This window comes from Eumetopias jubatus, unplaced genomic scaffold (assembly GCF_037043125.1).
Source record: "Eumetopias jubatus isolate StellerSeaLion01/CBP00866 unplaced genomic scaffold, mEumJub1_p1.0 scaffold_8, whole genome shotgun sequence".
In the NCBI taxonomy this organism is placed as follows: domain Eukaryota; kingdom Metazoa; phylum Chordata; class Mammalia; order Carnivora; family Otariidae; genus Eumetopias; species Eumetopias jubatus.
In genome coordinates, this window is record NW_028274814.1 from 49,080,464 (window position 1) to 49,096,994 (window position 16,531).

At 35.0% G+C, this 16,531-nt stretch overlaps 1 protein-coding gene across 1 annotated transcript in view; it reads right to left on the bottom strand.

Moving 5' to 3' along the window:
• LRP6 (LDL receptor related protein 6) overlaps nt 1-16,531 on the bottom strand; it is a 169,064-nt gene that overhangs the window by 53,746 nt on the left and 98,787 nt on the right. Inside the window, exons 6-7 of the mRNA XM_028119851.2 lie at nt 14,649-15,045; nt 13,340-13,511 (exon numbers count right to left, since the gene is read on the bottom strand). Of these exons, the coding sequence (XP_027975652.1) occupies nt 13,340-13,511; nt 14,649-15,045 (569 nt within the window). The remainder of the gene's footprint in view (nt 1-13,339; nt 13,512-14,648; nt 15,046-16,531) is intronic.

Below are 16,531 nucleotides of genomic sequence, written 5' to 3' on the forward strand. Positions count from 1 at the left end.
TACAAATCTCTAATCATAAGCAAACAATGTTTTGGCACAACCAGACAGTCTAAGATTTCAAATATAAGCTCTATCATTCACTAGGTACCCTTAGGCAATTTCTCACAAGTAAAATAGGAAGAGAAGTTATATCACTGAATTATTTAAGGATTAAAGAAAATAATATTAAATATATAGAATAGTATTGGATATGTAGATGCTCAGCAAATGTTAGTTCTTGCCCTTTAAAATTATTTTAATAAAATGCTTTAGTCCCTTAAGGTAATATAGCTATGTTTAAATGGCTGTAATGTATAAATTTATTAAAATGTAATATTTCAAAATAAAAACGGATACATTAATATAAAAGAATATGTGGAAATAAAACACCAAAACAACCACACACTGTTAAACTGAAGTATAAAAACAATACAGACCCTTTCTATGTCCTGGCAACTAGTGGAAAATTACAGGGCTGCAGCCTTATTCCCATTCCCAACCCCCAATCGTATTGTTTGGCTTATGCTACTTAGATGTACGATAACTAAAACAGTAAATAAAAAGGAGCAAACAATTTGGTAATTAGATCACATATACTTTTGCTGCTGTACCAGATCCTCACTCCACTCCCCCAGTCCAACATCAAGCACTGACAAACATATCTAATGAATGCAAATCATCATGAAAGACATCATGATGAATGCTCAGAAGTTTATAAGAGGGCCTCTTCTAGCAAAGGGATTACAATTTAGTTGAGGTAAACTATATTTACATTAAAATCATACACATATACCCCTCTCCGGCCTGTAGCTTATCAGGAAAAAGTGTAGGAAATAGTAGGAGCTCAAATCATCTTGAAGAATTAGAAGAATTGTGACAAAGAGAAAGAAAAAAGGATTTTCCAGAATATAAAAGAAATAACACATGTTAAGACATAGTCAAAGATGCCTTGTGTGACTGACTTTGAAAGAAAGGCGTTGAGGCAGAAAGAAGACAAAAGGGACTCAAAGGAGACAACATTAGGCAGATACCATCCTACAGCAGGTATGAAATTCCAGGATGAGAACTATAAAAAACAAGATACTTCTGAGAGCACTTAAAGGAGGGTGACATGACAAAATTCTATTTCAGGAAGACCTCATTTACCTCTGTCACTGTGTTCTGATCGTGCTAATAATAAACATCTTCAATACAGAATTATGGTTAATAAAATATTTTCATTTACTGTGGGATGGTAACGGAAGTCCAAAATCTCTTATCTGAAAGCCTTAAGGCCAGCCATATTTCCGAACTCAGATTTTTAATGGTATTTAGAAGGGTGAATACAATGCACATAGCATATCACCTCTGCCTGGGTCCAGGACAGCACTTGTTGCCAAACATGTTAATATTTTGTGCAGCAAAACATACACATATTCCCATAAAGGGGGATAAATGAAGAGTCCAGATAGTCTTATGTTGCTTCAGGTCAGGTTTTCCACCAAATGAATTAGCAGAAATAACTTGGTTTTGAGAGCTTTTTCATTTTAGAATTACACATACAGGATTATAGATTAGAAACGCTTTGGTCTAGGCCCTTGTCAAAACCGGTGTTTGGATCAGTGTTAATGCTACTCTAAGTGCAAGCCAGGGTCTCAGGAAGAAGAAAAAAGAGCAAAGGACATATTAAAAATAAAAGGTTTTTAGCAACATCTGTCGAACAACAACAAATGGTAATAAAGATCTTACAAAGATCTTTAGATTAGCACAGTGGCCAGGAACTCAAATACAGTTCCCTAAAAGCCACTACTGAGGATTTTGTAGCTTTACCTACTAGAGCATTAGTCCCTTTTAGCTAATCCTTCTTCTTTCACTTTAAAAGCAAAAACCAGAAGTCCTCCCCCCGCCCCCCGTGGGAGGGAGTAAATAAAGTGCACATTAAGGCTAGATATATCACATCTACTTCCAATTAAACAATGTAATTAAGATGTGCTAAAGATTTTTTAATGTAATTTTATAAGCACACTGTTTCCCTTAACTCCCTATCTTCCTGTTTTTGTGTGTTGTAGTTTTTACAGCAGGGTCAAGTCTAGAACAATGCTGCCCAAGAGAAATATTTAAGCCCCAAATGTGTCATGTGTGTAATTTTAAATTTTCTAGTAGCCAGATTTTGAAAAGGAAAAAGGAACACGTAAAATTAATTTTAATACTGTATATACTGTATTTTATCTAATCCAATATAACCAAAGTATTTTTATTTCAACATGCAATCAATACTTAAAAATTTATTGAGACTTTTATGTTTGTTTTCATACTAGGCCTTCTTAGTATGTATTTTACATTTCAAGCATCTCTAGTTAGAGTAGCCACTTTGAGTGCTCCACAGCTATGTGTGGTCACTGGCTACATAATGGACTGTGTAGGATTAGAATTTCATGGCGGTGACTATACAGCCTACAACAAAATTAACGTACTCCTTTAGATTACATCTCTGTCCCCTCTCACACCTGCTGTGACAAGGCTGCCCTCTATACCCTTCAGGCTCAGTAAAGCCACAAAAACAATTAAGTGTCTTCCATTTGGTCTTTCCTCCCTCTTCAGCTATACTATACTTAATTCTAATATGGGTTAAAATTATTTTTAAAAAATTATTTCCGATGGGAAAAAATTAATAATGCTTTTTTTCAGTCTTTATCACATTTGAAAGTTTAAATTTCAACACTAGCTGAGACAAGTGAGAACAAGGACAAAGGCTTGATTCTTTCATTTCTTTTAGGTTATCCCAACATTACAACCACAGTTATATTAATAGATAATCCATACCTGCCATCTCCTTGGCTCTCCCACTAAGAGAATATTCTAGGTTGACCATGTACTAATAATAATGGTTAAAGCTGATGGTTCGTGAGAATCTTTATTCTGCTTTACTGTATGTCTGAAATTTTTCATAATTAAAAAAAGGGGGGAAGGAAAGATAAGGTGCAAGTCCAAGGGCACCTGAATAATAATAATAATAGCTGTCATTAACAAATGCTGTTATCATTTTTGTTGTTATGATGTGGAAAGCAATTATAACAATCCTCTGAAGAGATTAAGGGATCAACAACTTAAAAAATCTGATTGTGAGACTTTACATCTAAAGAACCATATAAATCCCTTTATACAGAGTCCAGTGATTCCTTTCTGAACTCTTATTTCCTCCCATTACTTTTGTAGCGGTGACACTTCTATTAGAAAATGGCTTTTTCCCTAAATATTTCTTTTACCAGCCACACAATCTCTACTGGGCAGAAGCAACACAGTGAAAAAGAACATGCTGCTTTGTCTCAAAGAAAAGCACTATTACATCTCTCATACCCAACAAGTAACAGTTTTGGACAGGTTACTAGGTTTGTAAATATGGTTTTAAGCCCCTTATGTTTAAAATAACAACACAAATCCTGGTTAAAGCTTGCTTGTACATTCTGAACCCAGAACAAATGAACCATTTTAAGTGATTCCAAAAGATTACCCTTATGCTTTAAAAGTTGAGCCAACACTAATTAAATCTTCTGGCAGCTTTTGAGGGTGTGCTTCGCTGTATTACCTCAGAGTGGTTTAATTAGTTAAACTGAAATTGGGCTTCTGTCACTTCTAAAATCTACCTCCAAATCTGAACCAGAGTCTCCAGTGGTTTCAACTGCTTCAACCACATTGTGGTAGGGATTTAACTATTCTGAGGCATTCCCAAATATTACAAACCACACTGAGAATATAGGCTACAACAGGAAACAGATGTGGGTTAACCAGAATATCTCCACAGAAAGGAGGTAATAGCAAACCTTCTATAGCTATCACATTTGGTTTTTTGAGCAGTTTCATCAGCTTATTAAATGTCAAGACAGGATTACCCATGAAATTTAGGTATGCAGCCAGGCTACTACTAAAGTTGTTGCTATGCAACTTCACTTGACTAGACACATTCCAGAAAGAGATGACAACAGGACAACCAGGCACCTATCATAAAATGAGCTAGAGTGGGAATACTATGACATCCAAATTATGCTCACAATGAACCATTCCTCTCTAATGTTCCAGCCAATATCCAAAACAAATAGTGAATTAATATTTATATATAAAGAGACAATAGATCTCATTGGAGGCTGACTGATAATAGGGTATAAAATATAATTTCACAGAAATGGTAAAATGGAATATACATCCAAGGAAAGAACAACTCAATCATGCAGGATCTCACTGGGGTGACAAGTAAAGAGAAACGCTTTGGAACTGGCAGGGGAAGTAAAGAGATACCATGCACCTGTGTAAAAGAGCATAAGGGCAGTCACAGTCCTGCATTTACAGCCTTTTAACCTAGTTCAAGTAAATACAAGAGATTTTTAATGTGAAAAGAGAAATATCATAGTTTCATTGGGTAGTTTTATTTTTTCAAAGAGTCATGCTTACAGCATTAAACAACTGCAGTTAACTACTATGCTCTTTTACAGATAGAGCTAAGAATTGCTGTGACCAAAGCTTTCTAAAACCAAAATTACTCAGGAAAACTAGAAAATTAACATATTTTCAGTTCAAGGCATCATAATGATAAATACAACACCACCTTGTTCAAGTATACTCAACTGCTTCATGAGACACTTGAGAGTGCCACTGTCCTAGGGCCTTCAAAAAACTCTAATGCAGGAAACATGTTAACAAGGGAAAACTGCTCTCTTCCTTTCTCTTCAAGCACAACTAAAATAAAGTCTATTTGGAGTCTGAGTAGAAATAATAATCAACACCTTATTATTGAAAGGCAAAGTACTTCAGTACCAGTGAGTATGCCTTATGTTCAGGTATTGGCTTTATTTACTTTCATTTTTTAAAGTTTTTTTTTTTTTTTTTAAGTAATCTCTCCACCCAATGTGGGGCTCGATCTCACGACCCTGATCCAGCCAGGCAGCCCCCAGATATTGATTTTTAAATACTATTCTTCAGGAGTGCCTGGGTGGCTCATATGGTTGAGCATCTGCCTTTGGTTCAGGTCATGATCTCCAGGTCCCGGGATCGAGCCCCTCATTGGGCTCCCTGCTCAGCGGGGAGTCTGCTTCTCGCTCTCCCTCTGCTTCTCCCCCTCTGCTTGTGCTCTCTCTTTAAGGGATAAATAAAATCTTAAAAAAAAAAATACTATTCTTCATTAAACAGAACTATGGCTCCTTAGAGTAATAGTTAATTCCAGGGCTAACGCAAGATAAATGTAAGATAAAGCTGAATATATTGTTGTTCCAGAAAGTGCTTTAAAATAATGGAGGTTCCTTGAAATACAGAATCACCACATGATCCAGCAATCCCACTTCTGGGTATATATCTAAAAGAACTGAAAACGGGATCTGAAAGAGATATTTATTTGCACATCCATGTTCACTGCAGCATTATTCATAATAGCCAAAAGGTGGAACCAACCTAAATATCCACTGATGGATGAATGGATAAAGAAAATTCAGCCTTTAAGAAGAGAGTCTTGTTATATGCTACAAAATGGAGGAACTATGAGGATTTCATGCTAAGTGAAATAACCCAGCAACAAAAAGATAATACTGTATGATTCCACTTTAGTATCTAAAGAAGTCAAAATCTTAGAAACAAAGTAAAATGGTGGTCACCTGGGCAGGGAGAAAAAGGAAGTTGTCTGACAGAATTTCAGTTTTGCAAGATGAAAAAGTCATAGAGATTTTATTGCACAACAACATGCATATAATTAACACTACCCTCTGCTTAAAAATGGTTATGATGGTAGATTTTGTCATGTGTTTTTTTTAACCACAATTAAAAAAAAGAGATGGAGCCTCGTGAAAAGGTCACAGGAATCAAGTTGAATGGGCTACTAATGCCAATTCTGGGACAATTTTTGCAACAATAATAATGGAATATAACCTTATAATATTCTACAATTTTATAGAATAAATACCCATGGTTCCATATTAATATACATATAAAAAACTGAATAGAGGAGAGTGAACAGCTCTTCCTTACAGGAAAATTCCAATTAATAAATATAATAGGCATAATGGAAATCGTATCAATGTTAATTTCCTGGTGTTGATAACTGTTCTGTAAGTATGTAAAATGAAACTGGCTGAGAGATCTATTGCAAATTTTTTGTAAGTCTGAAATTATCTCAAATGAATAGTCTAAAAAAAGAGGCAACATAGCACAACACCGAAAGTACTGTATTAGGAATCAGGAAATTGGAATTCATCTTTTTTTTCCTAAATAGAAAGTTTTATGACCTTAGGCAAATAAAAGAAACAAACTAAGCAAAAAGTGACAAAGAATGCTGAATTTTAGGAAGAGAAACCTCGGGCAGAAGGAACTAATGTTTCTGTGAGCATGATATCTAGAAACCATAGCTAATTTTATGAGAACTAAAACCAGTTTTTTTTATGCAAAAACAGTTTTGAAAACCCATGAAACATTGTTTACTTACTATCTTGAGACTAATGAAATCTATTATGGCATAGGAGGGTTTTTTTCATATTTTAAGAATAACACTGTAGCTAAAACATAAAAGCAATATTACAAATCTCAACCAAATAAAAAAGCCAAGGCATTTAGTCAACCGAAAATCAAAAATAAATGAACAAAAACAAAAAACTCTGAATAGGGGTGATATTAATTGCATAAAGCCTCTAATTTCATTCCTACTCAGAAACTCTAGAAGCCTGGAAAATTTCAGAAGCTCATAATTATAAATGAAATACTGAACAAATACCAGTCTACTGAAAATCTCACTGCAACCAAAGGAATTCTAATCCTTCTCTAAGATTTAGTTATTTCAAATCAAATCTAACAAAAAAAATTATAGTACAATGAATGAACAGTTTGGGAAATCTGTGTGTTCAACAAAAAAATCTGAGAACCTGCATTGTAATATTCTTAGAAGGTCTAAATTTTTAAATTGTAAACTACACTTAAAGTGCAAAAAAAATGGAGAAGCCTTTCTTCATTATGGGTAACTTCAGGAATAACTATTACACAGAATCTTCATATAGCTGGTGATAATTTTAAATTTAAGTAGGAAGTTAAAAATACTTGTCACTTTTAACTGCTCAGTGTTTTGCAAAGTCCCTCCCAAGAAGTCCCAAAATTGTGGTCCTTGCAATTGTTTGACTGCCTACCCTTTCCAAACTCTCTAAAAACAGTAAATCTCTATGACCCCTGTAAAAGTATAATAGTTTCCCACCTATAGAGAAATAACCTCCTAAAAAATAATGTTTTACATGAACTCCTTTAGTAAAAACATTTACATGCTTGGCTAATTTCAAACAACAGCTTTATTTTTTTTTTTTTAAAGATTTTATTTATTTATTTGACAGAGAGAGACACAGCGAGAGAGGGAACACAAGCAGGTGGAGTGGGAGAGGGAGAAGCAGGCTCCCCACTGAGCAGGGAGCCCGATGCGGGACTTGATCCCAGGACCCTGGGATCATGACCTGAGCCGAAGGCAGACGCTTAACGACTGAGCCACCCAGGCGCCCCTCAAACAACAGCTTTAAACATTTATTTAAACCTCCCAAGCATGTTAATAATGGAACAGCTTGTATATAGGTCAATACAAAATATAAACAAGTATTGCAAGAAGTTGATTTCAGTAAAATTGAGTTACTGAAGATTTTGAACCCCCAAAAGGCAAGTTTTCTTTAGTTAATAGGGATTCAATGCACCGTAGGTAAGGAAAAATTTAAAGAAAATATTCATGTCATCTGAATATAAGTTTCCTTTAAGCAACTCTCCCAAGGCAAATGTATTATCTGTTCTTAATCTAAAATAACGCAGTTAGTACAAAAAAACACCAGAAAATGTTATAATGGGAAGAAACCTAAACATCATCTGGTTTAAATGATCTTACTGGTCAAAATACAAAGACCAGATTATTATGTGAATTATCTAAGGTCACTCAGTTAAATGGAAAAATCAAACAAGAATTAAGGTCAGGGTCTACTATTACAAAATTTTTCTATAAAGATCTAGAGATTACCACTCATAACAACTAAATACCGTTACCAACTGTAAAGAAGCTAACTTCTCTTCCTAAGAAAGCAGGACATTAAAATCAGCACTCTTTTACTTGAGTACAAAAACCAAAGGAACCTAAAAAGGAAGTTTGAAGCTAAAAATATCTCCACATATATTATATGGTTTTATACTAAAACATGAGAAGGGTAACAACAGAACATTTTTAAATGATCCAAGAGCAAGTTCAAACTTGGTCACTAAAATAACATGACTGAGATTTTTCTAATTTACATAGATAAAACTATACTAACTCCTAAGTGAGGCAAAGCATCTTGTTTGGTGAGGCTCTAAGGGTTTGTTGTGGCATTTCAGGAAAGCATGATTATACTCATCATCAAGCAAGTTTCTCTCATTATATATGTGCAATAATTTTTTTAGAGCCAGACAAAGTAGAGTGGATAATGAGACAACAGGGCATATAATTAGATGATGTACTGCTTTGGCTGCTGTAGATTATAACAAGTTAAATAATGTTGCTTGAATTGTACATCAAAAGATAACTTTCAAATAGGAATTCAAAAATATGTTATAAAATACACCCTAAAAAGATGCAAGATGATATAAAAGGATAGCACCATGCTTATAACTCAATGAATATAAGCCCCTAATCCAGGTATTCTGTTGAGCTGAGGAATCTAATGATGGTGTTTATCAATATTCTTCAGTTACAATATGCCAGGAACAAATGAGGAAAAATATATATTCACATACACATACACATTCACATACAACACATATAGTGTTGTAAAGTAGTAGAAATGGGCAAAGATGCAGGTATTTAGGCTCATTATCTTGAATATTTCTCTAAAACTGAAAAAAAAATCAATTTTAAGGAGCATTGAATGTTATAAACTGGTAAAGATTCAAAAGGAAGTACCTGTTGGTACCTGTCATATAATCAAAAGAGCTTTATCTCAACAGCAGATGATTATATTATTATAATTTCTTAAGGAAGAATTAATCTTAGAAAGAAACGATTAAGAAAAACCATAAATGGGCCCTTGTGTACTTTAACAGACTTTCACAATACACAGGCTAAAGATGCCAGACAAAGAAATTACAAAGAAATATGAATACTTGGAAAACAAATTAGGATATTGACAAAACAGAGGAAGTTGTCATGAGGGGAAAATGTAGTCCTACAATTACAGGCTTAGAATATGAACTAGATCATTCACCAATTGTCAAGTTTTCAGCACACATCCTACACAATAATACCCTCTTTATTCAAAATTTCTTTGTACTTAAGGCTCTAATAATCTCTGTTTCCCAAAGTTGTGTCAGGTATAATTAAATGTGGACAAAAACTACCTGTGGACATTATATTCTCCAAAGCAGGGAAATTTATAGTAAGAGAGTAAAAACAAATCTACATCCCCTTAAAGTAGGTAAGAAATCTTTTTTTATCTATAACTAGTAGGTGTTGTGTTTGTCAGAAGCTCAGAAATGAAAGAAGGAAAAATGAAATAAAAAGCATATAATAAAAAAATAAATTGAGAAATATCTGACAATGTCATTTTCAATAAAACCAGTGATTCAAAACACAGTGATTAATTTTGTCAATCAGGTAAGTTGTATATAATGAGAAAAGTATCCTCAAAACAAAACAAAAAATAACCCAAGCTGATGTAACATTCTTAACTTTATATAATGGCAAGAAAATGCTTTAAACTTATAAATTATCATTGATAGTTTATAAGTCTTTGCTACTGAAAAGCAGTATTGCATGCCCTCAGTGCAACAGATGTTTTTGGCAGTAAAACCTGACCAAGAAAAATACAAATGTTGTTAAGACACAATGTGCTTCTGCCTACTGTAGGGTCTTATAAAATAGAAATAAAGGATTATTTGATGATTGTCCTATCAGAAAAACAGAAATGTTCCTTTCTGCTAATGCTTTAGGATTATATAAGGAAGCCCCAGAACACTATAGTAATACTCGGGTTGGCCTGGGGGTGGGGAGTGGGGGGGGAGCTCAGTGCAGACAAATAAATAAGAAGCTTGTTTGTAAAAGGTGATGAAATTATTTTAGCATAATGAATAAGAAGCATAAACAAGTACCAGCATGTACCTTTTATATAACACCTACAGATAAGTGGTCACTATCATCTGACAAGTAGGAAAATCAGATATATCCTAACAGACACATTCTCTCTCTTTTTTTAAGATTTATCTATTTATTTTAGAAAGAGAGAGTGTGAGCACAGGGCGAGAGGGAAAGAGAGTCCCAAGCAGACTCCTTGCTCAGCATGGAGCCCGACATGGGGCTCGATCCCACGACCCTGAGACCACAACCCAAGCCAAAATCAAGAATAGGACGCCCAACCAACTGTGCTACCCAGGCGTCCCTAAACACATCCTTATATTAACGTGCCAGCCAATATTATGACTATCTTTTAAAAAATGTGGCATCATTAGCAACCCCGTGTCCCATCCCTCTTTGCAGAAGCTGGTTATAAACTTAGATAAACCTATTTGTTCTTTCTGCAGCTCTGCACAATAAAAACCAAATCTGAAACCTGCAGCTCTCCAATATATCCAGCATCTGGTTATATCACCATATTACCACTTACAGAAAAGGGAGTGAGAACCTGATCTAAGGAATCTCCACTGATGGCACAGATAGCATGAACATTCTGAGCTCTTCCCATAAGACCCAGTCAAAACAAAGAGTTTCCTATGCCTTACAATTGCTACATAAAAATTTACCAAATCACAATCTTTTCTTTTCAAATGTACTATAAAAACATATAGGGCAGTTTGATCCCAAGTGAACTCAAAGTCTTCCAGAAGAGAACAGGGCTATACAACTATTATTTAATATTTTCTTAGACTCCCAGGAAAAAGCAACTTTCATTCTTGGACATGACAAAAAGCTGGGAAGCTTTCTTTTTTTTTTAAACTGTAGTTGATACACAATGTTACATTAGTTTCAGGTGACTGGACAAGTCCACTGGGAAGATTTCTTAAGAGGATAGACTGGAAGGGAGCATGTCATCACCTAGACCAGGGTAAGATCAGTAGAGTTAGGATCACCTGCTACATAACAGAAGGCTAGCAAATAATCTCTTTAGAAAAAGAAGCATTTAAAAAATTATATATTTTTCCAAAAATTTTCAAGTTCACTATATTCAACCTACTATCAAGTAAAGTGAGATGAAAAGCTGGTTGTGGTAGTTGCTCCTATAATCACCATTAGTCTCAGAAAGAGAAACTAACAGTTTATGCAAGATTAATTTAGATGAAGAGCTGTGCTCCTTCCTTAATAAGCTGTATACCAAAAATTTTACACATCATCATAAATTAAGAAGAGAATAAATAACAATACCTGCTCTCTTTACTTCTCAGATGTGTCTATGAAAAGAAAATGACAAAAGCACTGATGCTCAATTAGAGAAACTTCATCAGAATCTCCAGGGGAAAGAACAAGAGGAGGTCTTTGTATGTATAATCTGGTGGAGGTAGATGTACCACTAACCCCAAATAATCTGTCAAAAAGAGGACAGAGAGCAAACCTGGAAGAGGAGAAATAGATGTGAAAGGCAGGCTTTAAGGATGCTGGTACCACTCAAGGAAGAAAAGAAGGAAATGAGGGAGGAAGTGACACCACTGCATACACATGTATATAGCTCAAGAACACAGAACAGGCCAGAATGAATGCTAATTTTAAGATCTACTGTACTTACTGCAAACCAAGAAAATAAATCCTGTTTAATCAATATTATATGTTGTTATATGATGTGATTCATTCTTATTCTCATTGTCACTCAGAACCTCCAAAAGTTCTCGCTCGTCTACCTAAATCCCTCCTAAACAATTTGTGATTTTGAATAAATTTCTGTATCTAAAGTACTGAAAGTGACCTGAAGTGTGGAAAATAAAGACATGAAAAATTCCCAGTAAGAAACAAATGTCTCATTTACAATCTAATCAGTCACAGTAAGTTTTAAAAGATACCAAATATAGAATTTTAAAAATCCCTACAAAATAATAAATCAAGTGTTCTTCGCTTATGTACAAACATTCTCGTAGGACACATGAGCTTTAAACTGTTTTTCTAAGAGTAGTAATACCTATACCCTCATGTATGGTCCAAAGCTGGTCAACAATACACATTTGTGAACTGCTCGGAAATGGGTGTGCAATTTGTACTTAGGCTGACCCAAGCAGGAAGCTAATAGCCTGTCTAAAAAAAAAATGAACCCATAACTTTGGTTTCATTAGCACTGCACTCTAAGCTGTTAAAGATTCAAATACTAACTTGGATTTAAGGGGGAGGGGGGCAGTGAACACTAGGAGGAAATTTGTATAGACAAGTCTATGCAAAATTTTCTATTAATGCAAACCAGCTGCACGAATAAGAAATACAGTTTTCAGTATTTGAGCCTTATGGAACACTAACGGGTTTTTCTATTCCAAGTTTCCATTCTGAGAAGACCCTTTAATTCATTATTCCCTCAGAGTCCCTGGCACTCCTAAGAACTACCTTTCTAAAATAATGGCTCTGGAGCAAAAATTATGTATCTGTTAGGAGATATGTGCTGTGGCTCTGAATAGCCATTCCAAGCCATTCCTTATATGACGAGTCATGCATCCCCAAAGAAATACTGTGAAAGAAAGTATGTGAGCCGTAAGTATGTGATCCATAAGACCTATAGCACAGCTTAACTCAAAGTTGTGAAAGTTAGAGTTCATATTCAACATCTAGATATATGCCATCTACAAAGCACTGTGATAAACCACTGATTTATTGTGATTTACCACTGGTTGTTTCCACCATAACTCTATTCTGGTTGCTACAACTTAATTCTACCATATGGTAAATATTTTCCCCCAAGCTTTGATGAATTAATCTTTCTCCTATAAAGCTCATAAATCAATTTAAAAACTGTTTGCATGTAACCACCTTAATACTGAATATATGCCACCACCTGCCTCCAACACCAGTGACAACAAAAGTTATACATGCACATATGAGCTTTGTTCTCCTGACAGAACGACCAGCTCTGCCAGTATAATATTTGATTTGTACAGAAACTGTCTCTAGGAAATTCATACAGTGGCTTTATCCATAATGAGGAAAATCACTCACATAAGCTTTTAGGACTGGAAATAGAGGAATATCCATTTCTCATGCCAATATAGCTCAGAAATCTTAGAGGTTTCAGTGGAAGAGAATACATAATCCCTAGCATCCTGAAAGTTGAATAAAATTTCCGTACAAGATACCTCTGGCAACCCAGACAGGAGGCAAAAATATCTGCATCAATTAATATCAACTTAAAAACCATTATAAAACTGGTTTTAAAAGGAAAAAGCAAGAACAAACCTCAATTTTGTCTGTTTTGGCATCTCCCCAGTATATTTTGCCTTCATCATAATCCAAGGCTAAACCATTTGGCCAACCAAGAGAAGTGTTAACCAACACTACTCGGTCGGAACCATCCAGAGCTGCTCGCTCAATTTTCGGGATTTCTCCCCAGTCAGTCCAATACATGTACCTATAGAAGTATACAGAAAATGAGCTAAAAACAGATAATAAACTGTAACCTTCAGATACTCTAAAGGTCCACCCCTCACATGACACTGGTATCAGTTAACACCATAGAAGGGAAAAAAAACAGGACTTAAACATACTCAAAATTCATGTTTAAGACATAACAGCAGTATATGCATGCTTGTAGGAAATTTTCAGATCAGTGTTTTCTAGAACTGATCATAAAAATGCCTTCCAATAATGAGATTCCACTTTTAGTTATGTTTCTTCAAAATATTTTGTGCTCCTTCCCACTAACAGTCATCTCTTTTTCTTTTTTTCTAAACTTTTTATTTATTTAAGTAATCTCTACACCTAACATGGGGCTTGAACTCATGACCCCAAGATCAAAAGTTGCATGCTTTTCTGACTGAGCCAGCCAGACACCCCAGTCATCTTTTTTTCTTGCTGGCTTGTCATCTCTGACACAAAAAGGCTATCCCAGTAGTAATATTCAGATGACAAACTGAATTCCCAAAATAACTCTTTCTGTAGTGCTAAGTAATTGCTGTGGTTCCTGGGAGTTTAAGTGGCTCCAAGCATTGATATACACTGAAGTGTAATAATTTGTCACTATGTTCACCCTTAGAATGAATCTCATAGTAACAAATAACATTGGTGAGTATACAGAAAGCTGTGTTCTTCCCCAAACTGTGGTCAGAGTGTTATGACCCCCAAAAAATTCAAGTCATTCACATAACTTGGGATATAAAAAGTAAGATATATCCTTTACCATATCATTCTAGAAGTACCAAAAATGGGATGAAATTAAATCTTCTAGGGGAAGAGAAAGAGTTCTGAAAATAATTTCTTTCCACATTTTTCATGGTCATGATGCAACCTCAGCAAAATCTGTAGCCAACACCCAAAGTCAGCAAGCATTGACTTAATTTAGAAAAATATTCAAAACAGTCAAGGAAAAAAATTAGCAATTCTTTAACTTGAGATTTTATTCCAATCACTATGTTCTAAAAATGAACAGCCACTGATGAGCTGTTTATTGAAAACCAACACATACTTCATATTGTTTTTGTCAATGTTTTTAGGAACCTGTAGAAAACAGAAACACCAGGCAAAATTTTCTATCAGCAGAGCTTCTTACCCAACCATGGGATCTAACACAATAGCCCGGGGTTCCTCCAAGTCCTCTGAAATCAAGATCTTCCTCATGGTCCCATTGAGCCTTGTCACTTCTATCCGATCAGTGCCAGTGTCTGTCCAGTAAAGATTTCGGGCAACCCAGTCAACAGCAATGCCATCAGGATGCGCAATTTGAGCGGTGACCACAAACTGACTGCCAGATCCATCTATGAATGAGCGGCGTATGGCCCTCACTTCATCATCAGTCCAGTAGATATAGCCTTCCACAGGATCATAATCTATGGCAATGGCATGACGGATGTCTTCCAACTGTAAAACAATGTCTGTGAAATCTGGTGTATCCAAAGAAATGCGTCTCAAGTCTGTCCTTCGTGCTAAAAGCAGTAATTCAGTGGCACCTAGAACAATAACGTGAGATAAATGAAGAAAAAATTCAAAACCACAGGCAAAATTTAGTCACTCTAAATAAAGAATGCAGAATTTCTTCAAGAATTGAAAAGTAAAGGAGTATAAAAGGATACTCAGGGTCCATTTAGGGTGAAAATGGAAAGTAACATAGTGAACCAGGAACAGCTTGACTATGAGGTCAAGCTCTATAATGGCTCAGCTCTCCAAATCAAGTTTTGATTCCTTCTCTGGTTCCTCTGTTATATAGCCCCTGAAATTAATAACAGCTACTTAAAGGTATAATGAAGAATGACTACGTAATGACTAAGAAGTTGAGTAGCTGAGTATTAAAGGAAGGAGACATAGGATATAGGTCCTTTGTTTGAGAAGTGTGTTTACAAAGGTAAATGAATCCAAGACAAAGATCTTTTGTGTTTGATGAGAATGTTCTAAAATTGGATTGTGATGGTTTCACAACAGTAAATTAGTTAAAAACCACTGAATTGTACACTTGAAATGACTGAAATTTATAACATGTAAATTTTATTTCAGTTAAGCTGTCTTAAAGAGAACTATAGGGCAATGCTGGACATAATTAATGACAGAGAGAGCTATGGTGAAGGAAAAAGCAGCAGCAAAGAGAGGGAATCAGATAAATGTAACATACTGGTGAAGAGGAAGAGTTGTAGATCTGACAGAACTGTTGGATTCAAGTTCCTATACAAACTTAGGCAAAACTTCATCTCTCTAAACCTAGTTTCTTCATTTATATCTCACAGGGCTGCTGTGAGGATTAAATAAGATCCATGTAAAATTCAGGAATGTACTGAACATATAAGTATTTGATAAATACTAGCTAATATATTATTACTATCATTAGAAAAGAAACACTTTCAAGTTTTTATTTCACTGAGTTTTAAATCAGATTTATTTATGAAATGTTTTTAACTCAAAGTAGTATTCAATAAAAACACAGCTGAGAATGAGGACATTAAGCTCAATCTTTTTGTTTTGATTTTTTAACGTTCAAGAACCAGTAAAATCATCTAACTATAAAAGACAGTAAGCAAGCTGACATCTGAAAGAGTGAAAAAAGATTCCCAAAGAAGTGTCTAAAAGAAAATACTGGCATTTAGCTTCACATCAATCTAGAATTATAGCTGAAAAAACTGAGAAGAGGAGTAAAGCTCTCAACAACAGCTTTTTGACTCAAGGACTAATTATAAATGAACTCAATCTTAGAGAAAATACAGCCCTAAATGCCATAGCAGGCAACAAGCAGGAGTAACTTTGTACCATTCACTGCCTCTGCTAACTACCAAAAGAAGCCAGCCCCAAAACTCTGCAAACAAAGAAGTCATAGAAAGTGAAGCTGTTAATTTGAGCAAGGTGATCAAAACAGAATAGTTAACTTGAAGCTACGACATGTAAAATGTACTCTAAAATTCAAAATACTAGTTAAACATGTACATTTGCCCTGCTGTGAGTGAGTAGACA